Source organism: Betta splendens, chromosome 10 (genome assembly GCF_900634795.4).
Source record: "Betta splendens chromosome 10, fBetSpl5.4, whole genome shotgun sequence".
NCBI lineage: Eukaryota > Metazoa > Chordata > Actinopteri > Anabantiformes > Osphronemidae > Betta > Betta splendens.
The window spans coordinates 9,468,912-9,491,474 of record NC_040890.2 but is presented as its reverse complement, the minus strand read 5'-3'; the positions used below and the strand labels follow the sequence as shown (position 1 = coordinate 9,491,474).

Here is a 22,563-nt window from a genome sequence, read left to right as displayed (position 1 = left end):
TATGCAAGCATGCGTGACGTTGTATTTTATACAGAAACAGTTGTGGGTTGATCTTCTTGACCAGGCCGAAAATCGACGTTTGTTGAATAAATAGTTGGACAGTTTGAGGAATATCGGTTAATCATTTTTATTTCCTGTGACTTGTGCAAACATAGGCATGACAACTCAAATATGTTCCTTATCCCAGGTTTCATCTGCTTTGGTCAGGTGGGCAAATTAAAAAACAGAAGAATCAACATGGTAAAAATAAAAAAAGTAGAATTCATTCATTTTCCAATCTTGCTATTTTGAGATTGCATACTATATAGTGTCACTGACGTCTATGTGGACTGGTTGGTCGCCTCAGTTCAGTTGAGCATGAGCTCGACGGTCCCGCAGGAGATGCTGCGGCTGCTATTCATCTCAGAACTGAATGTCAGCCACTTGTATGGCAGGTATGTGCCTGCTCCAACCACAGACGTAGTAACAAAAAAAAAAAAAACCTAGCAACATCTACTACACACACACACACACACACACACACACACACACACACACACACACACACACACACACACACACACGCACACACACCAATAGATAAACACCTATTGCTCCACCTTCCCTAACTGGCCGGGCATGTCACCGCTCACACCCGCACCTGCTCGACACAGGTACCTGTCACGCAGCGAGACACTTTCAATCCGCTCACAGCAGCCGAACTCTGCGGGGAACAGAACGTTGTCACACGCTCTCCACTGATCTACAGGGACGCTCCGCTGCTGATAACAGGTGCGTGCTCCACTTATTGTCAGCGTGAGTTACAGAGTTCCGCGCGTTTATGGTTATGGATTGAGCAGCTGGGAGAACAAGGCGTGTGAACGTATGTGTTGAACGTGTCAACCGAGGATTGTGTTTACCTTTTGCTGTGTCTGGGTGTTTCCCCGACAGGAGCGCTCCTCGTCAGCTGAGCCGTCTCCGCTTCGCCTCGGCTCGTCCCCATTAGTCATTAGGTCCTCATGTGTGGGCTGGTGTGTTGAACCCAGGATAAATACGCTGTCTAAGCCCTCGGTGTATTTGTTCTGTCATAACTATTTGGGACAATATCCTCAAGAGACATTGTGGCGATGTTCTTTAAAAAGCGCTGAATTCACAGCCTCGGGAGTCCTAAGTTCTATTTGCATTATGAATTTGGCAGTAGTCCATAATTTTGCATAAGCTGTAGTTTGTTCCTGTTATCAGATAAGACAATACTGATGAGGGTTTCATTAGTATTTCCTTTTTCCCCCCAAGTTCTCTCTGAGGAGGTGGGTTTGCCTTCGAGCAGTTCATTTGGATGACCAGGAAATTAGGAAGTCTGAAAGTCTTACGTGGTTTGTCCTGTGCTCCTGTATCTAAAAGCGGTGGTTCATACTGTATGTAGTTTAAACACACACACACACACACACACACACACACACACACACACACACACACACACACACACACACACACACACACACACACACACACACACACACATACCTGCATCCATTCTGAATTAGGAAATAGCATTTTTGGAAAGTGGTGGGACCAGATCAACTACATGCCTAAAGGATGAGCTGTGCTTCACAGAACACACTGCTGGGAGGGAACATAGCTTAAAAGAGAACATTTTCAAACCTACAATGTCATTAACTAGAACTTTCTTCTCCGGTAAATTAGTGTTTTTCCTTTCCAGGCGGCCTGTGAAGAAAGCAACATAGCGAAGAGAGAGAAAGCTCCACAGCAAACATGTCAAAAGGTGAGTGCTCTGTGAACGTGAGGCGACAGGTTTACTCACCTCCACAGCTGAGGGCGTGACTCAGCGCCGGGCCGCTGACGCTGCACAATCTGCCGCTGCACCCACGCACAGTGCGAGCGGTTGAGCGCGCTGCCGCCTCCAGGGTGTCTCACGCGTCCCGTGTTTGTGCCTCAGAAGTCGACAAAGCCACTGTGTTCCAAACCACCAAGGTGAGGAACAAACTGAAGGGAGACGCCAGCTGGATGCAGCCCCGCGCCGCCCCCCAGGCCGAGACCGAGGAGGAGAAGCCCTGGTAAAACCTCTTCCCCCGTCACGTCCTGTGCTGTGCGTGAGTGCGCGTAGCTGAGCGCTTCTGTGCGTTCACGCAGGTTGGCAGAAGTGCGGGCCGGCCGCTCGAACGGAGCCCCCGTTGAGTCCAGTCCAGTGTCTTCGCCGACGCAACCTGCTCCTTCCTCCACAAACCCGGTCACTCAAAGGTACAGTAAACGCAGCCTTCCGATACGACGCAGCATCTGTTGTTACCACGGTTACGATGTGCTGAAAACAAGTCTCTGGTTTGATCTGTAGAGCGCCCACATCAGGATTCCTCATCAGGTGGGACTTTCGCCTTATTCTGCTTGTTCCGTCCCAGTTGATACAGCAAACAAATGTGCTATGTTAAAATGTATTTCTGCGCCCTTTGCATTTTCCACTCAGAGGTGTGTTCACTAAACTAGAAAACAAGCCGGCTTCACCCGCACCGTCTAACGGCTTCAGGTAGGAGCGTCTCTTGGAGTAACTCCCCCACTAGCAGACGATCCCCGAGTCACATCACACATTTGTTTGTCTCCTTCTGCAGTGGATTGACGCAAATTAAAAAACCTTCAGAGAGCTACAAGAAAATGTGAGCGCCGACAAATCAGACTTTCAATTACTTGTGGGTTGAGTAATTTATTTAATACTCACTCACACTTCTGTCTCTCAGTGCTCCTCACACTAGGAGGTCCACCTCAGGTAGTCTGGAGCAGCAGCTGAGCACTGAGGAGCAGGAGAAAAGGTGAGACGCGCAAAAGACACAGGTCCAACAGGAAGTCATGTGCTCAAGAGGGGATTATATTGATATTATGATGGTTTACTTCACAGGACGGAGGCAGCCAGTACTGTTCTGAAGAAATCCGGAGTGAAGTCAAGATCTTATGTGCTTTCGGCCGCTAGGAAATTTGAGTGAGTTTGTTCATTTCTTGATGCTAATCGAACCACAGTTTCAGCAAAGACTAAATGTATAAAAGCTACGTTCTGTCTACGTCCAGGTCTAAAGACTCCGAGCCTGACATCCCATTGGTCCCCAGCGGCACAGCATTTGTTGCTAAAAGGTAATTGCTACTTCATTATGCCTGACTTTAAATGAAAAAACAAACAAACAAACACAACACATTTGAATTAAACTACAACACCTGTGATTGGCCGAAATGTGCAGGGTGGAAATTGATGATGATGAAGAGTGCCCTGTTCCAACTCCACCACCTGCCAGTGTGGTGCCTCCTTCCCCTGCTGTGGCACCTGAGGCCAAACCAAAGGAAGCGTGAGTCCTAAGCCACGCTTCAATATCCCAGTTTATCAGTTAAATCCACAAGATTTATTAATTGTTTATGTGGTCTACAGGATCAAGACCAGCGTTGATGGCCCTGTGGCTCCAAAGCCTGCAAAACAAGACCCACCGCCGGTGTCTGCTACCGAACAAGCAAAGGAGAAACCAACTTCCGTTGACATCCCTTTAATTAAACTGCTCCCACCCTCCCCAACTACTAAAACAGATTCTTCCTTGTCTGCTGGCCTGACTTCAAATGACCCAAAACCATCGGCTCCCGCCCCAGCTACAGTTGATCCAAAACCATCTACTCCAGTCCAGACTTCAACTGACCCAAAACCAAAGGCTCCAGTTGCAGCTACAGCTGCCCCAAAACCACCTACTCCAGTCCAGACTTCAACTGATCCAAAACCAACGGCTCCCGCCCCAGCTACAGCTGCCCCAAAAGCATCTGCTCCAGTCCAGACTTCAACTGACCCAAAACCAACAGCTCCAGTTGCAGCTACAGCTGCCCCAAAAGCATCTGCTCCAGTCCAGACTTCAACTGATCCAAAACCAACGGCTCCCGCCCCAGCTACAGCTGCCCCAAAAGCATCTGCTCCAGTCCAGACTTCAACTGACCCAAAACCAACAGCTCCAGTTGCAGCTACAGCTGCCCCAAAAGCATCTGCTCCAGTCCAGACTTCAACTGACCCAAAACCAACGGCTCCAGTTGCAGCTACAGCTGCCCCATCTGCATCTGCTCCAGTCCAGACTTCAACTGACCCAAAACCAACGGCTCCAGTTGCAGCTACAGCTGCCCCAAAAGCATCTGCTCCAGTCCAGACTTCAACTGACCCAAAACCAACGGCTCCCGCCCCAGCTACAGCTGCCCCAAAACCACCTACTCCAGTCCAGACTTCAACTGATCCAAAACCAACGGCTCCCGCCCCAGCTACAGCTGCCCCAAAAGCATCTGCTCCAGTCCAGACTTCAACTGACCCAAAACCAACAGCTCCAGTTGCAGCTACAGCTGCCCCATCTGCATCTGCTCCAGTCCAGACTTCAACTGACCCAAAACCAACAGCTCCAGTTGCAGCTACAGCTGCCCCAAAACCACCTACTCCAGTCCAGACTTCAACTGATCCAAAACCAATGGCTCCCGCCCCAGCTACAGCTGACCCAAAACCATCTACTCCAGTCCAGACCTTAACTCATCCAAAACCAACGGCTCTCGCCCCAGCTACAGCTTATCCAAAACCATCTACTCCAGTCCAGACTTCGACTGACCCAAAACCAACGGCTCCAGTTGCAGCTACAGCTGATCCAAAACCATCTGCTCCAGTCCAGACTTCAACTGACCCAAAACCAACGGCTCCAGTTGCAGCTACAGCTGCCCCATCTGCATCTGCTCCAGTCCAGACTTCAACTGACCCAAAACCAACGGCTCCAGTTGCAGCTACAGCTGCCCCAAAAGCATCTGCTCCAGTCCAGACTTCAACTGACCCAAAACCAACGGCTCCCGCCCCAGCTACAGCTGCCCCAAAACCACCTACTCCAGTCCAGACTTCAACTGACCCAAAACCAACAGCTCCAGTTGCAGCTACAGCTGCCCCATCTGCATCTGCTCCAGTCCAGACTTCAACTGACCCAAAACCAACAGCTCCAGTTGCAGCTACAGCTGCCCCAAAAGCATCTGCTCCAGTCCAGACTTCAACTGACCCAAAACCAACGGCTCCCGCCCCAGCTACAGCTGCCCCAAAACCACCTACTCCAGTCCAGACTTCAACTGATCCAAAACCAATGGCTCCCGCCCCAGCTACAGCTGATCCAAAGCCATCTACTCCAGTCCAGACTTCAACTGACCCAAAACCATTGGCTCCTGCCCCAGCTACAGCTGACCCAAAACCATCTACTCCAGTCCAGACCTTAACTCATCCAAAACCAACGGCTCCCGCCCCAGCTACAGCTGATCCAAAACCATCTACTCCAGTCCAGACTTCGACTGACCCAAAACCAACGGCTCCAGTTGCAGCTACAGCTGATCCAAAACCATCTACTCCAGTCCAGACTTCGACTGACCCAAAACCAACGGCTCCCGCCCCAGCTACAGCTGCCCCAAAACCACCTACTCCAGTCCAGACTTCAACTGATCCAAAACCAATGGCTCCCGCCCCAGCTACAGTTGATCCAAAGCCATGTACTCCAGTCCAGACTTCAACTGACCCAAAACCATTGGCTCCTGCCCCAGCTACAGCTGATCCAAAACCATCTACTCCAGTCCAGACTTCAACTGACCCAAAACCAACTGCTCCAGTTGCAGCTACAGCTGATCCAAAACCATCTACTCCAGTCCAGACTTCGACTGACCCAAAACCAATGGCTCCAGTTGCAGCTACAGCTGATCCAAAACCATCTACTCCAGTCCAGACTTCGACTGACCCAAAACCAACGGCTCCCGCCCCAGCTACAGCTGCCCCAAAACCACCTACTCCAGTCCAGACTTCAACTGATCCAAAACCAATGGCTCCCGCCCCAGCTACAATTGATCCAAAGCCATCTACTCCAGTCCAGACTTCAACTGACCCAAAACCATTGGCTCCTGCCCCAGCTACAGCTGACCCAAAACCATCTACTCCAGTCCAGACCTTAACTGATCAAAAACCAACGGCTCCAGTTGCAGCTACAGCTGCCCCAAAAGCATCTGCTGCAGTCCAGACTTCAACTGATCCAAAACCAGCTGCTCAAATGACCTCAACCACGACTTTAACTGATCCGAAACCAACGGCTCCAGTCCAAACTTCAACTGTACCAAAACCAACGGCTCCGGTGCCAGCTACAGCTGATCCAAAATCAGTTACCCCAGTAACCTCTGCCTCGACTTCAACTGATCCAAAACCAACGGCTGCAGTTGTAGTTACAGCTGCCCCAAAAGCATCTGCTCCAGTCCAGACTTCAACTGACCCAAAACCATCAGCTCCCGCCCCAGCTACAGCTGCCCCAAAAGCATCTGCTCCAGTCCAGACTTCAATTGACCCAAAACCATCAGCTCCTGCCCCAGCTACAGTTGATCCAAAACCATCTACTCCAGTCCAGATTTCAACTGACCCAAAACCAACGGCTCCAGTTGCAGCTACAGCTGCCCTATCTGCATCTGCTCCAGTCCAGACTTCAACTGACCCAAAACCACCCGCTCCAGTTGCAGCTACAGCTGCCCCAAAAGCATCTGCTCCAGTCCAGACTTCAACTGACCCAAAACCAACAGCTCCCGCCCCAGCTACAGCTGCCCCAAAAGCATCTACTCCAGTCCAGACTTCAACTGACCCAAAACCAATGGCTCCAGTTGCAGCTACAGCTGCCCCAAAAGCATCTGCTTTAGTCCAGACTTCAACTATTCCAAAACCAGCCGCTCAAATGACCTCAACCACGACTTTAACTGATCCGAAACCAACGGCTCCAGTTGCAGTTACAGCTGCCCCAAAATCAGTTACCCCAGTGACCTCTGCCCCGACTTCAACTGATCCAAAACCAGCTGCTCCAGTCCAAACTTCAATTGACCCAAAAGCATCCACTCCAGTCCTGACTATAACTGATCCAAAACCAACGACCCCCCCCACAGCTACAGCTGCCCCAAAAGCATCTGCCCCAGTCCAGACTTTAACTGACCCAAAACCAACAGCTCCCGCCCCAGCTACAGCTGATTCAAAACCATCTACTCCAGTCCAGACTTCAACTGACCCAAAACCAATGGCTCCAGTTGCAGTTACAATTGCCCCAAAAGCATCTGCTTCAGTCCAGACGTCAACTGATCCAAAACCAACGGCTCCAGCCCCAGCTACAGCTGCACCAAAAACATCTGCTCCAGTGACCTCTGCCCTGACTTCAACTGATCCAAAACCATCTATTCCAGTCCAGACTTCAACTGACCCCAAACCAACGGCTCCAGTCCCAGCAACAGCTGCCCCAAAACCAGCTACCCGAGTGACCTCTGCCCTGACTTCAACTGACCCAAAATCAGAGGTTCCAGTCCCGACTTCAGCTGCCCTAAAACCAGTCATAGTCCAGACTTCAACTGATCCAAAACCAGTTACCCCAGTGTCTTTGGTAAAAAAACAAGAATCTAAAAAGCCAAGGTAAGCTGTTCTGTTCACTGCCTCTCTCTGTCTTTCTCTCTCTATATTAATATATATATACACACACACACACACACACACACACACACACACACACACACACACACACACACACACACACACACACACACACACATATATCTATATCTATATCTATCTATCTATCTATCTATCTATCTATCTATCTATCTATCTATCTATCTATCTATCTATCTATCTATCTATCTATCTATCTATCTATCTATCTATCTATATCTATATCTATATATATATATATATATATATATATATATATATATATATATATATATATATATATATATACTATGTGTGTGTGTGTGTGTGTAAGACTTTACATTAGCTTTTTTTAAATTAAGTGTGCCCTCATATACATTCCATTGTGTTTTTTATGTATTTAGTCAAATTCTATTGTACATCAATGCGAGATCAGGGAAACGTTCTTGTGATACCACATGTTTGTTCTTCCGTTTCCACAGCTCTGGCGACCCCCTCACTGCACTGTCCGACACCCTCATTTCATTTGACACAAGTTCAAGCAGGTACTGGTGAAACAAAGACACACAAGAGCTGGTCCCCAATTAGATGTGACCAAACGTGGCACTTACAAATATAAAGCAAAGTCTGGAGAGAGGGTGCAGTGACATTTTCTTTCTTGTCTGCAGTGAGAAGCCAGCCCCAGTGCTCAGCAAAAGTAACCCGTTCACAGACGATCTGCTGTCTCTCGGTGATAGGTTTGTTTAAAGTATTTTCTCACTGTGATTAGGCAATCCTCAGGGGAAACCTTTCCAGAACCAACCTCTAGGTGGCACTGTTGAACTTCAAATGTTTGGGTCCGGTTTACCTTAGTTGGCCCCATCTTTGAAATCTCTGATTCCTGAATCTGCCTTTGTTCATCACCTTCCCCTTTGTCCACTTCCTCTTCCTTTTCTTATTCCACCTCTGAAGTCCAAAGAAGTCAGCACAGCCTGTTCCCAGCAGCCCGGGACGCTGGAGTCAGGATCTGCTCAGTGAACTAAACAGGTAAAGAACTCCTGTCACCCATGCCCCACATACAGCTATTCAAGGAATTACCCTTTTATTCGTAACACACAGGCACCCAGGTGACAAACAGACCTACATGGAAAGGCCCCTGCTCCTCATCCCTCCCTACTTGTTGTTCATTAATACTTCAGACTACAGCTGGCGGGGCTAAGAACTCCCAGCTTCTTGAGGTGCAAGATTTTTAATAAACCCCATCCGCCTCAAGTTTGATCCTCAAATCTGGGCTCCTCTCCTCCCGGCATTCTATTTTAACCCCTGCTCCGTAAGACAGAAACAAAGTTCTAAAGCAATCCGAGTAATACTTTGAAACAGAAAGCCATGTCTTATCTGCCGTGCGACTGGAAATAGAAGAGAATGTTCTGTACTGATTAGTATTGCGGCTTTGTTTTGTATCTGCCAGCCTCAGCACGCAGCGAGAGGAGGGGAAGCAGACAGATGAGACAGCCAAAGAAACACAAAGGTAGAGGGAGATGACAGGCTGCTCTTAAACAATTATCTATCTATGCAGAGCTGTGTCTGCTAAGAAATGCATTCTATTCAGATATGCCTTGTAATGATTTATACCAACTATGCCTGCAACTGTGCTGCGAGGCAGCCACCACAACCGCTAAAACTGTGATCATTACTGACAAAAGGAGGAGACACACACAAAGCAGAAGTCTGTTCCATATTCAGATAGTTTTCATGCTTGTTAAATAGTTCAGAGGATTCAAGCTCCTCTAATGGACGAGTATCGTAAATAGTGTATGAGAAGAACCACACTAACCTTTCCTTGCCCTGTTTTCTCCCTCCATCGTGCCATTAATCTGTACCACCACTCTCTGTGCGGAGGCAACACCAATGCAGATCCCTGGAGCTCGGGCCTGAAAACTATAGGCACTAAATCCCAGTGTTTTTCTTGCTGCCACAACCCAGTATTTAAAAAAATAGTTTAATGTAGCTAATGTAGGTTATGATGATATTAGTGCCATTGGCTGTAATTCACATTAATTATGGGTGATGAGAACCTGCAGTGAACACTTTTTACCACTCAGCAGTAGAATAGTTTTTCCATTTGTCAAAGACATCCACAATGTGATTTTGATTGAGTTTGGCCCTGGGTTCCTCTGTGTTTCTGTTTACCATTCAAACTGCATTAAATCTTTCCATTATGAGTCAATGTGATCAGAATTCCTCCGACACAAGATGGGCCATGCTGACAATTGAGAGTGAAATCAGTGTGAAATTGTTTTTCAGCACGGCTGAACCGTTTGATCCGTATCCAAGAGGGACCACATCCCCTAACAGGTAATCATATTGGTTTGGAGCTGTGACTGTTTTCCAGCCAGCCAGATAGCATCTCAGCATGCATAATGCAGCAGCTTCTGATTATGAGCCACTTTTCTCTATTGCAGCTCCTCTGACCTGCTTCAGCCCCTCACAGGAACTTCCATCAACAGGTACAGTGTGATAATGCAAAGCCCCCTATTTCTGCATCCAGCGATGGTCTCATGTTACTGCACAATATCTCTGGTTTACGCTCAGAATCATTGCAGTGGTAATTGGTCATGATAAACTGTGGCTACAGTTCATTTATCGTTTTATTGGTGATACGTCTTTATTAGAATCAAATAGACCGAAAGCAACAAATTCATGTGCTCGAAGAGATGGAACTAGAATTTCTCATGATACTTTAATAATAAATTGTGGAAATGTGCACAACTGTACATTTGTTGTTGTACTGTGTTCGAGAGTATGAGCCCTAATGACATATCTAGTAAACAAGGTCATTTCCGGCAGCAGTGAAAGCACAGTATTAAGCTCAATCTAGTGAATTATTGTATTATGAATATATAAGTATTAGAGACAGAGGAATGAAAAAGAGTCAAAGAAGAAAACAAATGCCTGGAACAGCGACACAATTGTTTCTTTGATATGTTGATCTGTCACAACTTATGCATCTCTCTTTCCTCTTTTGGAAACCAGAACACTTCTGGAGACTGACACAGACGAGAGGTGACGACACACTTCGACTGCTCATGTACAGTACGCGCACCCACCCATGTCCATTATGAGCTAAAAGCCTTTCACTGTATGTCCCCTCTCAGCCAAGGAGCCGAGCCAGAAAGCCAAGCTGAAGACCAAGAGACGCTGATCATGTTTGAGAGAACGTGAGTCGTCTTTTTATTATGAGCTCCTGGTGTATATCTGCTCCTTTTATTCCCACAACCTCCCTCCCTTTCGCTGTGGTGAAATAACAAGCCTCACAGCATCTACTCGTTGAGTCAGAAGACATTGTGCACTGATGCTGATGAAAATAGGTCAGATATATATTTCTTATGTTTCCTTACAACTCAGGTAAACAGATGCTGCCCCCCCCCCCAATATCCAAAAAAATTTTACATCATCTCAATGTAATGTTTGTGTTTGTGCTCAAGGTCCACTGACAATGACTCACCGTGGTCCAGGTGGATGTCACCCAGTGTCTATACCATCACCACAACAAAAGAGGAGGAGAAGAAAAGGTATCTACTGTGGTGAAACACACAAGAAAACACCTATTTTTAACACTGCCAGGATATAAGTTAATGGAATGTCCTGTTTTCCAGCCTCAAGGAAAAAGAAACCGTCACTACCACCACCATCACCAGGTAAACCCTAGTTTAGATAGAATGTGATGCCCGAGAGGATGCGGGGCACGGCTGGTCAATCAGTCCACAGCCCTTTGGAGCTGCGAGTCAGGAGGATCAGGCCCATATAGCAGAACTGTTGTTCACTGGATAGCATCCATGTTATTGACTCCTGCTGCCTTTGGTTAAAAAAACTACAGCATTCGTTGGCATCCAGGGAGAGGCATGGTCCAAAGTGGGCTGTGGGTCGATAGGTTTATGAGCATGTTAATGTCAGAACCAGCATAATGTGAGAACCCTTTCTTCTGAGCGCTCCTCTGTTTTCTGTAAGTTTTAAGGAGCACGCTTCTCGCTAAATCATTTTTAAACAATAGCTTATTATTGCATGAAAAAGAAATTTGCCCGGGCATGATGAATATTTCACATTTGAAATTGAGCTGACGTTATGCGATATTTATGCGATATCTACGCGTTCACCTACTGTTCGTGTTTATTACACGGCCGCGTTAGTTCACGGGTGAGAGAATCAGACTAAACCCTGAGGGCACGAAGCTGTATTCACTTAATACTCCAGCTACCTGCCAGGTCGTTATGATGCCTGGTTAGAGCGTCGCCCGTCTCAGCTCTGAGACCTACTCTCCCATTGTCTTTCAATCTGCCCTCATTTCCTTCCCTATAATTATCAGTCTCCAGATGTGGGATTAATGATGTGTATTACAAATGTCCTTTTGTCAAATCACAGCCCGCTAAACAGCCACCGTTAACAAGCAATGGCAGAAAATGATTATCTCCCAAGTTCCATTTGACAGATGTGGAGTCCTTCTGTATAACCCATCACACTGCTGTTGTCAGGGAGTGAGGGATGAGACTAACTCTCTCTCTCTCCACTAATGAAACCTCCTCCAGGAGCGTGATAGAAGAAGACCGACGCGTCCGAACACCAGAACCTGAGGCCAAAAAGTGGGTGATTTAACAAACTAGACGTTTAAATAAAAGTGACAACTAATATCTATCCTAACGATACATTTAAACTCATGCTGTCCGTCACCTGCCTTTGCTCCAGGGGGTTCGTGTTCGTGAAGGAGTATGTCAGTGCAACGGAGCTGGCCTTGCATAATGCCACAGACAGGTGGGACCGCTGCGTTATCTAACCACCAAATCACACTTTTGCTGAAGGAAATGATTCAAAGGCTGATTTACTCTTTCTTCCTTCTCTCAGTGCGCCGGACTATGTGATGCCGAGCTCCGTCAGCGCCTCCTACAGCAGCCCCTCCACCTACTCCAGGTAAGAACACCGCCTCTGAGCCCCGATCCTCTCTCCCGCTTAACTATTTCGACATTTCGCTCCTCAAACGACAGCTCGGGCTGTTTTCACCAATTACACGTGGACTGACATTTCAGCTGGTTCCACTCGTTGACATTTGAACCCCCGTCACACGCCGGCGCCCTCAGCTCGATTCATCGCTCGCACGCCGAGCAATATTTCGACTCCTTTCAGCATCTTTTCAGTGCTAAAACTCACATTGTCATTTGAGCTGAACTGATTTATTATTCCAACACTGCAGCTGCTTTGGGTGTTTTTATCTCTTTGTTCTCCCCACATCATTTAACTGCACCGTTTCTTTCTGCCTTGGCCTCGTCTCCATAGCGCTTCAGATTATTTGACATCAAGCTCCACCAGTTACTCCTACAGAAGCCCGTCCGCCTACTCCAGGTAAATGAACTTTGACCCTCTTCTAATTACACTTCAGCTGACATGTTGACCCCATCTAGTGCTGACGCTCTGAATGCCCTTTCATATTCAGGCTGACTTATTTACTGGACTTGAAATCCTACCTAACCTCCCCCAGTGCTCGTAGTTTATCTGCTACTTAACTTATTTGTGACCATTTAAGAGAGAGAACAATTTTAGCACTCTTGTTGCCACTGCCACTTTGTTTTTGTATTGCCACTGTCACAACCACTTCAAATGCATTTAGAGGTTTTCACTTTTGCTTCAGGTACAGTATATAAATGATTCCATTTCACAGATTTCCTCTATAAATGGCGCTTGTGCTTATTCTTTTCATAGTGGAGGAAATTATTTGAGAACAGTCTCTGCCAGTTCCTGCAACCGGCGCTGTAATCCCAGTAACAACACATCCCTGAACCTAGTTTAAACCACATGCAAACATAAGCTTTTTCCCATTACCTTGTTTTTTTCAGTCCTGCCAAATCTAAATATGTGTAATCTGTAGGGCAGAAATTCTGCCAAGCCCTGCTCATTAGGAGGTTAAGCAGGGACATTAAAGGATTATTTACACTTCCTAAATTCCCTCACACTGGGCACAAAATGTCACTGGTTATTTAACCAGACAGATCTGTGGCTGTGCAGAGGCTGTTTCTGAATGGGTGGTTAAACAAAATGGTTTCATTTGCTGTGTGTCCCCAGTGGCTCACTGTCATCCACCTGTACATACTGCGGAGAGCAGGTGGGCAATGATGCCAAGATCACAATTGAGCACCTCAATATCAACTGCCACCCTGCCTGTTTCAAGGTAATCCACCGAGCTACCAGAACACAAGTCACACGGTGTTGTTATTTATTGACTTAACAAATGGTTGCGGACGACTGAGCCTCCGTTCGGCTTTAAGAGGTTCACATTTTGTTAAACGTGCCTGCTTACTTTTCTGTTGGACCAGCAAAATGATATCACATACGTGACACGGAGCTTATCTTAGCATTAAGGCTGTAAACGGGAAAAATCCATCATAATTTAAAACTTGGCAAAGCAACAACTTTACAGCCCAATAAAAACATAAATGTGTTTCCAGCTTTTCATTCGTAGCTCACTGACTGTGGGCTGCAGCTTCATATTTTATGGATACAGATGTTCTGTTGGCATAGGAGACAATCGGAGAAATACTATTCCTTTAAAATAATTATGTTTACATATTGCAAAGTCTCAGTCCATGCGGCCTTTGCCAGTTTATTATAAGGTCAAAGCCATTTGTACTACAGAACTGCAAAGATAAAAACATTGCTCTCAGCTGCATTTTTCATAATTACTTTTTCTGAAACGTCCTCCTGTTTATTCCAGTGTGGCGTGTGTGGGAAGCCTATGGGAGACCTTCTCCACAATATGTTCCTACATCGTGGACAAGTCCACTGTGAGAACTGCTACTCCAAAGCCTTCGACTGATTACGGAAGCTCTTCAGCGGCCTCTTATCCTCATCCCATTTTATATTCATTTGCATATAAAGTGACAACTGGTCTTTCACAAAGTTTAGACTGTGTTACACTTACGGATTTAAGGATGCTATGGTATTGGCTGTAAAGTTGATTCTTACATTTTGTTAAATTTTTACTTTCTTAAGTATGTTACACAAGCTTGCTTTGCTTATTTCTGCTGCTGGTGAAAGCTATATCTGCCTAAGTAGAGCATGAAGGATATATCTGTACATGATGCTCTACATGACTGTGAACAGACCAGTACTGGCGAGTTGGGTACAATATTAAGATTTATCAACTGTAGTTACAAAATGCTGTCTTTGTTCGTCTTGATACAAAAAGTGTGTACATGTCAGATACTTTGTTACAAAATAAAACAATTTTCATGATCCTGGTATAAATATGTGATACAAAGGTAGTGTGTTAGTAGATGCAACACTGTACATATTATAAAAGCATGACTAAAAACATTATTGCACATGAAAATTATTTTACAGGAACATCAGAAACAGAGTCATATTGTAAATTGCTTCCACAGACATTCTGTTCCTCAGAGCTTCTTTACAGATGGAGTGGTGTTTTTTTGTTGGGGGTTGAGTTAGACTCATTTTTCTTGCATAGTGACTTCAAATAGCAGCAAACATAAATGTAACTTCATTTAATACCCATCAGCTACATGCTGAGTAATTTTACAGAAGCTAATGTAGTTTATGGCTACTGTCTGATGGTCGTAACGCACAGTTAGGCAGAGTTCCCTTGATGCAGAGTCTCGGGCTCTATCCACAGTCAAGAATAAATCTGCTAAAACATTATTTTCCCTGGTGAGACGGCATCCTGGACACAGGTAACATGTCAGCTAAAAAACATGCCTGCTAGTATATAACTGAAATATTAACAAGGATAAAAGAGTTTTGACTTCAGTGCAAAAATATGAGTAGTGTCTGCTCCAGTCCCTCGTTAAAACAGAGGGGATGTATAATATCAGACAGCACTGTAATCCTGGACCATCCTCCACCCTCTGTTTGTTTCAAGGCCAGTGTCAGTGTTTCCCTCTGGCTCTGCTCACAGCTATGTTTTGGATGTGTTTCCACAGCAGCGAAGGGTCTGACTCGTTATGTCTTATCAGAGACTCCAGCCCCTCTGCTTGGTCCAGGCTTTGCCAATAATCCTGAGGCCATATTTGCAACCATCTGTGGACAGATATACAAACAGATTAGGCTCATAACGGAGGTTATTTTAATTACACGGTTAAAACAGACTGATTTATCTCCCTTTAGGATATTGTTGTTTATAATAGGTAGCCCAAGAAGAATTTAACACTGAATAATTTAAGACGGACTCACCCATCATCTGCAGGTAAATCTTGGATGTCTCCGTACCCTGGGGAGGGCAGAGGGCAACCCATGTGAGAGTTATTGGCCATTTTAGGCTGAGGAGGTTGACTTTTCTTAGGGGATTTCCTGCTTGCCCTCTCTGCTGCCAGTCGTGCATTTTCCTGGTCACACACGTAACATTCAAATCCATTCAGGTAGTTGGGCTTACTCATGTCATTAACCCCCCACTCACGAGTCTCTAGAGCCTTCAGTAAATAAGTGTTACTAATGTGGCTGGGCTTCTTAAAGTCTAAATATTTTGCATATTCATCGTCATTCTCATCAAGACGTTTGAGGAAGTCAGCAAGCGCTTTTGGTGAAGGAAAGTCATTCATTATAATTGCAGAGTGGTTGTTGGGCATCCAGTCTGCCACCACGGATGATCCTCGATAGACAGGTACACAGCCTTGATGGAGAGGGCGCCACAGTTTCTCGGTCATGTAATCCTGACACAGGCCGTTCTCCAGGGCCAGGTGGAACTTATAGCGGGCTACAAAATCCATGAACCTCTGTTCCTCGCCTGTAGCGGTGGCTGTGTCCTCCAGATGATCAGGCAGAGGTTTGTTATTCAGGCATTTACCATAAGAGTCCACCTACAGTGAAAAAGTTAATTAAGACACTACATTTTAATAGTTCAACACATCCAAGACAGAAAAACTAAGTTATACATACAAACTCAAATTTAAATGGCCTTGATGTGGTTTAAATTAAGAGAATAACAACATACTTCAATTAAGTAGTAGAAACAGCTAAAATTATTCTACATTCTTGTAGACTGTACCTCAATGTACTTCATGAGCTCCTTGACGTATCTGTCTCTATCAGACGGGACATCGCAGTGAGACTGCATGTAAAGCACAGGAGCCAGACCCTCTCTCCTCAGGCGGTTCTTCTCCTCAAGGGACACGGCTACAGGCTTCAGCAGGTAATCCAGCGAGGGCAACCACTGCAGGGTAAGAGGATAGTCGGACTCCCTGCGAAATGTGGCAGTGTAGTTGAACAGCCGGATGCCTGGTCCATGGGAGAGGATGTAGTTGTTCATGGGTGACTCTTCGTGGAACAGGGCCCAGGTCTGGTGATGGAGTCGGGGAAGCGGTGCCTCGTATGCCCTGAAGTCTGTCCCGTAGAAGATGATGGACGCTGTTCTTTTGTACAGCTGGACCTTTCAAAGTTAAACTCCATATTACTGGCAGAACATCATAACAGGTAATTTTCATTATATGCATGCATTAATCTATCATCTAGCTTTGAGAGCTCGCCACATCTGTGGTACCTTGCGGTTGCTTGTGACAAGGCAGGAGGACGTGGCACAATCAATGCGCTCAGAGTCGCCAGGAAAATGCGGAAACAGCCCACCGCTCCACCAGAGGAGAATGGGAAGCTCTTTGTTGCTGCGACGATCATTGTTGCCAGGTCCTGTATAGGAACTGATGGAGGCAAACTCCATCTCCGATAGAGCACTTTGGGGCTGAAAGACCTCTCGGTCCACTGCATCTAAGGCCTCCGGGGGGATGTTGCTGTCTGGAAAGGAGGCAAAGGAGACCCAGACCCAGCACAGGACACCACAAAGCCCCAGGCACAAACAGGGCAAGAGTCTGCCTCTGCCTGCCATCTTCAGAGGTACAAAGAGAACAGAACGCACTTCTTATTAGTGACAAATCACAACGACAGACAAGAACATTTTTCTGTTACCCTAGGACCTCGTTCTTTCAGATTAAATTACGACTCAAATTAAAACATGCCGCGGACACAGCAGTTTCGCAGGGAAAGTACAGCTTCTTACCGTTTTTACTGCAGAATACGCATAAACGCGCGGGTGTAGATAACGTCCCGTCTCACGTTTGTCTAAATATACATCTGTTCTGCGGTGTTGTTGTTTTGAGATGGAGCGTTAACGGGACGCGACTAGATACGAGCAAACAGAGCTGAGGCAACAAAACAGCTGGGTTCTTCTTCTACGTGTCTGCTTCTCTTCTTCTTGGGTAGAACACAAAGACAAGCCTGCGCAGCGCCATCTGCAGACGAACGATGAGATTTGCGCCATCTGCAGACGTAAATATGACAAGATCATAAAAGGTTCTTCGGTTGTTATTGTTAAATGTTCCATATTCCAGCTAAAATCAGCATAGTGCATATAGTATATAGTATTAATGTAAAACTAACAAGTTATAATTTGTTTAGAGAAATTAAAATGATCAGAATCTCCGTAAATCTTCCGTGTGATGCACTATTACATATGAAGGCATTATTATTAATTATGAATACGATTATTTCCTATTTAATTCTGAAATTAACTTTGTGAATGACATATCCTTTCGTATATATAAGACGATGAACTGAACCAGCGTTAGGACCTGGGTTAACCTCGTCGGCGTGCACGTGCAAATCCGTAAAGGGAGCGCGCACGTCACGAGTCACGACACTCAATCCCAGATGTAGGGGAGTAGGGCAGACTACACAATATCAAGTAATAGGAACAGGGTGAGTGAATTTTATTTGCGTTTTATGGTTATGACTCGTTCATTTGTTTATACCCTTATCACTCCGATGAAGCGTTTATTTTTCTGTTGCTTACATGGCTTTAAAATGTAGTTTATAGTTGCAGCTAACCATTAACGTTAGCTTGAGCGTAGGGAATGTCAACAAGCCGCCAGCCTTAGCCTGCTAGCTAAGCCGGTACACAGTGCAACAGTCTTCTTCTTCGTCTGGTTTCTTGAAGCGTGTTAGCTGTGTCGGTTTGTTGTTAACTTCAGTGAGACCGCTGACGACTCAGTTAACGAGTTTTATTTACCATCTACAGTTGACGTCAAGCAAGTTGTTTATGAACTGCGCATGTGCCGCTTCCAAAGTCCGGTTTTACTCGCTCCTGATTTTGTGGCGTAATAGTCCTGCACCTTACCTTCATACGCCATATTACAAATGTTTGTTTTGTTCTCAGGGTAAGGTTTCTGTCCCACACCACTGCTGGCACCTGCTGATTTCTATTTAGGCACATTAGACACGTTTTATATCGTTATCGTGCGGTAAACAAGGCTGTAGTCATCCAGCCCAGTGCGACCACTTCCAGGGATTACATCAGTGTCATTCACCTCTTCACTCCACTTGTTTCCTAAGTAACCAACGTTTCTCATCAGCTCTTGTTATAAGGTTCATGTGAGGTCAAATCATCAGCAGACCACAAATTGGTTTCATTTCTTATCACAGAGAACTGATTTGCATTGTTCTTTTATAGAGTGTTTTTATTTTTGAATTTGTTCCTCTTTCAGGTTAAGGTGACCCTGGTTTTCCACCTGGTGGGGAGGCCTTTACCACATTAAGGAGGCCCTGCTGGGTATGAGGAAGCATCATGAGCGGTAAGAGTCTGCTGCTCAAGGTGATCCTGCTCGGGGACGGTGGAGTGGGCAAGTCTTCCTTGATGAACCGCTATGTCACAGATCGCTTCGACTCCCAGTCCTTTCATACCATAGGGGTGGAGTTCCTCAATCGCGACTTAGAGGTGGACGGCCGCCTGGTTACTCTTCAGATCTGGGACACAGCAGGTCAGGAGCGCTTCAAATCCCTGCGTACGCCCTTTTACCGAGGCGCAGACTGCTGTCTACTCACATTTGCTGTAAATGACCTGCAGAGCTTCCAGAACCTTGGCTGCTGGAAGAAGGAGTTTATGTTCTACTCAGATGTTAAAGACCCTGAACGGTTCCCTTTTGTGGTATTAGGCAACAAGGTAGACATGGAGGAAAGGGAGGTCGGGGAGGAAGAAGCACGAGCCTGGTGTGAAGAGAATGGCTGTTGCCCTTATTATGAAACTAGCGCAAAGGATGACACTAATGTTACAGCTGCATTTGAAGCCGCTGTCCGAGAGGTCCTGGCTGCTGAAGACCAGATTGGTCATGCGCTTCTGGGAAGTACTATTGATCTCCATGGCAACCGTAAAGCCTCTCGAACATCTTGCTGCTGATTATCAGGCTTGAATCCACCTTGTCTTAAATTCTGGCTGCAACTTGCCTGAGGCTGTTTTCGAGATTCAGTCCGATATTGTTTGTGTTACAAGTTCTGTAAATAAAGGATGCTGAGCATAGTATCTTCTAGATATGGCTCAAATCCAGCTGTTGTGAAAGCAGCATCAAGGATTTTCCTGGTGTCTAGATTGTTGAATTATGGCTCTAAGGTACTAACTAAGGTACAGGCACATTATAACGGGCACACACATCCTTTGTACACTTTCAGTGGTTTTTACCCAGCTTTCCCATCCTATGCAGGAGTTTTATCAGGGGATGCTTACAAAGCATTAAAATTAATCAGAGTTACATCTTAATTAATACTGTTCCCTCTTGAATGGCCCCTTTTGTCTTTTGTGGTATCACCATGCAGTTGATCTCAGAAGAATTTAACTCACCCTAAAGTGATTTTATAGGGTATTACAGTATCCTCTACAACATTTAGCTCTCTTTAAATTATTGTTTGCTGGAGAGTAAATTTATTTTTATTTCTGAAAGTAAGTGTTACCAATCCAAACAGATATTGTGGTTAAGAATACCCACTCAAATGGAGGATTGTGTTTGACTTCAACAGAAGGGATTTGTGTGCTTCAGCAGGCCTGGCTGTATGCACTGGGTACAAGCTATTGTGGTGCTCTCTCTCGATCGTAATCACCTACTGTGCAGCCCGAGGGGTCAGGTGTATGAATCAGGCATTATCAGGTCATTTTTATTTTGTTTTACTTCATGTATTCTGTATGTGGGTCTATTTACCCGGTGAGGTCAGTGTTTCTGGGAGAATACTGCTGTTGTTAACTGCTGTTTACATTTCCAACCTTTACTATGGTATTTGTTTTCCCAAACGTTTGTGTGTGATATTTATGTTGGGCTTCTGTGTTTGACCAGGGACTGATTAAAGTTTGTGTTCCTGATGTGTAGATAAGGTTATAATTAACATTAATTTTCATAATCACCGCATGTTTATAATACTGAGCCTGCTCTGTTGATTGCGTTGCAGGCTTTAAACTTTCAGTTCTTCAGTTTCCCTTCCTTTATTGTTATAACACATGCCTCACAATGTCAGTCAGAGGTCATTCTAGGTCTCAGACGAATGTGAAACAGCCTGAGTGCTTGATAATGTTGTTACGACTAATGTGTGCTTTGAACGTCACGTCCCCTGTCTGTTCAGAATGTGGGGAGTGAAACTTTGAATTGAGTATTCTGAGAATTCGCTGGTGTTTATCTGGATGGTACTTCCCTTTGCATTCAGTCTTACACACTTGTGTGTTTGCCACAGGTACATTTGACCTATGCTGTTACACTTTTTTGCTGGCCTGTGTGGCACATTTAAAAATAATATACCAAACGTTTTAATACTTAACATGCTAGAAATTAATTCTCCTCAGTATTTCTGTTGCTGCTGGAATAGTACTTTACACGCTACAACCAATTTATGTTACAACCAATATTCATCTGTAAAATGTTTTCATCTACCGAATGCACTGTTTCCCTGTAGTTCACAGTTTTTTGTTGTGTGCACTTGTGTAGCCTCTCTTCCTGAGATCACGTGATTTTTGAAATCTTTTTTAAATCAAACGTTGCATCGTTTTTCAGAATGCATGCACACTAAATGTGAAAATTAAGAGAGTGTCACTGTGAGAGTGAACCTATACCAATCAGGTACTGTCATCTTTGCTCATTACATGGCTCTTTGGTTTAATGTAGGCTCATAATAAATAAGTAGCTTGTCTGTATGATTAGTGTTAAAAGGTTTATAAGGTGTATTTGAGTAATGGTACTCGGTGTGTACAGGACAACCTCTGTTACCTAAGCAGTTGGCCTACATTAATGCAAAGCAAAACGAGGGCTCTTATTGTGTCATTTGTCGGTTAATGTTTTGTGGATTATTAGGGATACTTTGTTCCTCCTGTACCATTTCCTGTTTTGTCCTATACAGACCATGTAGCATAACGTTTACATAAAGTCTAACATAGCTGACAACCAGTGGTCTAATAGGTTGAATGCATAATGTCCCTCTCATGATGCTGTCTAATGTCACTGCGGCCAGCCTAAGTGGTAGGTTTGTTTTAATGTTACTGTAATATTTATGAATGTAAAGACAAATTTCTTTGGGCTGTCCATATTAATGGCTTATGTAAATTGCTAAGGGCATTCATTTTATAATGTACAAAATGACACTGAACGTCTGTCTCACTCTAAGTGCTTATCCCATGAGTTTGATTTAAGCTGTGTAAACCTTCGACTGTTCCTCCTGATGTTTGCTCTAATGGATGACTCTTACTCCTCGTTTTGCACTACAGAGGATAAGAGAAGTTGTGCCAACATGCTGGAAAACAGTGCTTGGCTACGAATAAAACATGCAGCATACCAAATGGAGACGCTGTCTTGAATGCTTTTTTTTGTGACTATACATCCATGAAAGTGGAGAATGGAAAGTGAAAAATAACTTAAAAACATCTTAAAAACTAAAATAGGTCACTTATTTATTAGTATTCTACTTATTTCCAGTCACATCGCCATCTGGAAACAAAAAAGCAGTAAACAGCAAAAAAATGATAAAGGAATTCTCAGCCAAGACTTCAAATGACTGAACAACCAAGTTTTATCCTCATTAAAATGGAACTCAAACAAGCGCCACGTACTGTGGGACCTGACCTAGGCTGATTAGGTCACGTCTGTCCGTGGCCAAATGCAGGTCATTATAAAAAACAAAAACGAAGCACTTCAAGTATAATCCTGACGACTGTCATCAGACAGGGAGGTGCTGTGAGGAGGGGTCAGATGTGCGTGGCATATGGGGAACACCGGTCCTCTCGTCCCTCTGCAGCCTTCCACGCAGGTCATAGCCTCTCCTCTCATCACCCGCCTGGT

At 45.2% G+C, this 22,563-nt stretch overlaps 3 protein-coding genes across 6 annotated transcripts; 2 read left to right on the top strand and 1 right to left on the bottom strand.

Annotated features, from left to right (window-relative positions):
- Positions 1-628: 628 nt before the first annotated feature.
- On the top strand, positions 629-14,713 carry LOC114864465 (mucin-2-like). Of its 4 annotated transcripts, XM_055512292.1 has the most exons (29): positions 629-771; positions 1,700-1,762; positions 1,937-2,054; positions 2,131-2,238; positions 2,330-2,356; positions 2,459-2,518; positions 2,601-2,645; positions 2,727-2,798; positions 2,885-2,965; positions 3,052-3,114; positions 3,219-3,323; positions 3,404-7,324; positions 7,430-7,441; positions 7,939-8,001; positions 8,125-8,193; positions 8,408-8,482; positions 8,904-8,963; positions 9,740-9,790; positions 9,898-9,942; positions 10,469-10,498; positions 10,591-10,653; positions 10,921-11,007; positions 11,092-11,133; positions 12,019-12,072; positions 12,176-12,241; positions 12,332-12,397; positions 12,761-12,826; positions 13,544-13,649; positions 14,193-14,713. In XM_055512292.1, the coding sequence occupies exons 2-29, from the start codon at positions 1,753-1,755 to the stop codon at positions 14,292-14,294; spliced, it is 5,667 nt and encodes a 1,888-aa protein (XP_055368267.1). In that variant the 5' UTR covers positions 629-771; positions 1,700-1,752; the 3' UTR covers positions 14,295-14,713. The 4 variants fall into 4 exon arrangements, with proteins under 4 accessions (XP_055368267.1, XP_029021163.1, XP_055368266.1 ...); XM_029165330.3 differs by having other exon boundaries at positions 3,404-7,441; XM_055512290.1 differs by having other exon boundaries at positions 645-771; positions 1,684-1,762; positions 3,404-7,441.
- On the bottom strand, positions 14,056-17,681 carry fut11 (fucosyltransferase 11 (alpha (1,3) fucosyltransferase)). Its single transcript, XM_029165329.3, has 5 exons — positions 17,481-17,681; positions 16,971-17,309; positions 16,479-16,859; positions 15,668-16,290; positions 14,056-15,514 (listed from the first exon to the last, which is right to left on the bottom strand). The coding sequence occupies exons 2-5, from the start codon at positions 17,307-17,309 to the stop codon at positions 15,364-15,366; spliced, it is 1,494 nt and encodes a 497-aa protein (XP_029021162.1). The 5' UTR covers positions 17,481-17,681; the 3' UTR covers positions 14,056-15,363.
- A 354-nt stretch (positions 17,682-18,035) lies between these two features.
- On the top strand, positions 18,036-22,068 carry rab9b (RAB9B, member RAS oncogene family). Its single transcript, XM_029164800.3, has 2 exons — positions 18,036-18,178; positions 18,964-22,068. Exon 2 carries the CDS (start codon positions 19,044-19,046, stop codon positions 19,650-19,652), a length of 609 nt encoding a protein of 202 aa, XP_029020633.1. The 5' UTR covers positions 18,036-18,178; positions 18,964-19,043; the 3' UTR covers positions 19,653-22,068.
- Positions 22,069-22,563: the final 495 nt, after the last annotated feature.

What these genes read in the sequence shown, in the direction of transcription:
- LOC114864465 (XM_029165330.3), top strand. An exon ending in GAGACTGACACAGACGAGAG is followed by an intron (nt 10,499 to 10,590) that starts GTGACGACACAC and finishes GTCCCCTCTCAG; the next exon opens with CCAAGGAGCCGAGCCAGAAA. An exon ending in CCAGAACCTGAGGCCAAAAA is followed by an intron (nt 12,073 to 12,175) that starts GTGGGTGATTTA and finishes CCTTTGCTCCAG; the next exon opens with GGGGTTCGTGTTCGTGAAGG.
- fut11 (XM_029165329.3), bottom strand. Translation starts at nt 17,309, where the DNA reads ATGGCAGGCAGAGGCAGACTCTTGCCCTGTTTGTGCCTGGGGCTTTGT. An exon ending in TTGTCACAAGCAACCGCAAG is followed by an intron (nt 16,860 to 16,970) that starts GTACCACAGATG and finishes TAACTTTGAAAG; the next exon opens with GTCCAGCTGTACAAAAGAAC. An exon ending in AGCTCATGAAGTACATTGAG is followed by an intron (nt 16,291 to 16,478) that starts GTACAGTCTACA and finishes TTTTCACTGTAG; the next exon opens with GTGGACTCTTATGGTAAATG.
- rab9b (XM_029164800.3), top strand. Translation starts at nt 19,044, where the DNA reads ATGAGCGGTAAGAGTCTGCTGCTCAAGGTGATCCTGCTCGGGGACGGT.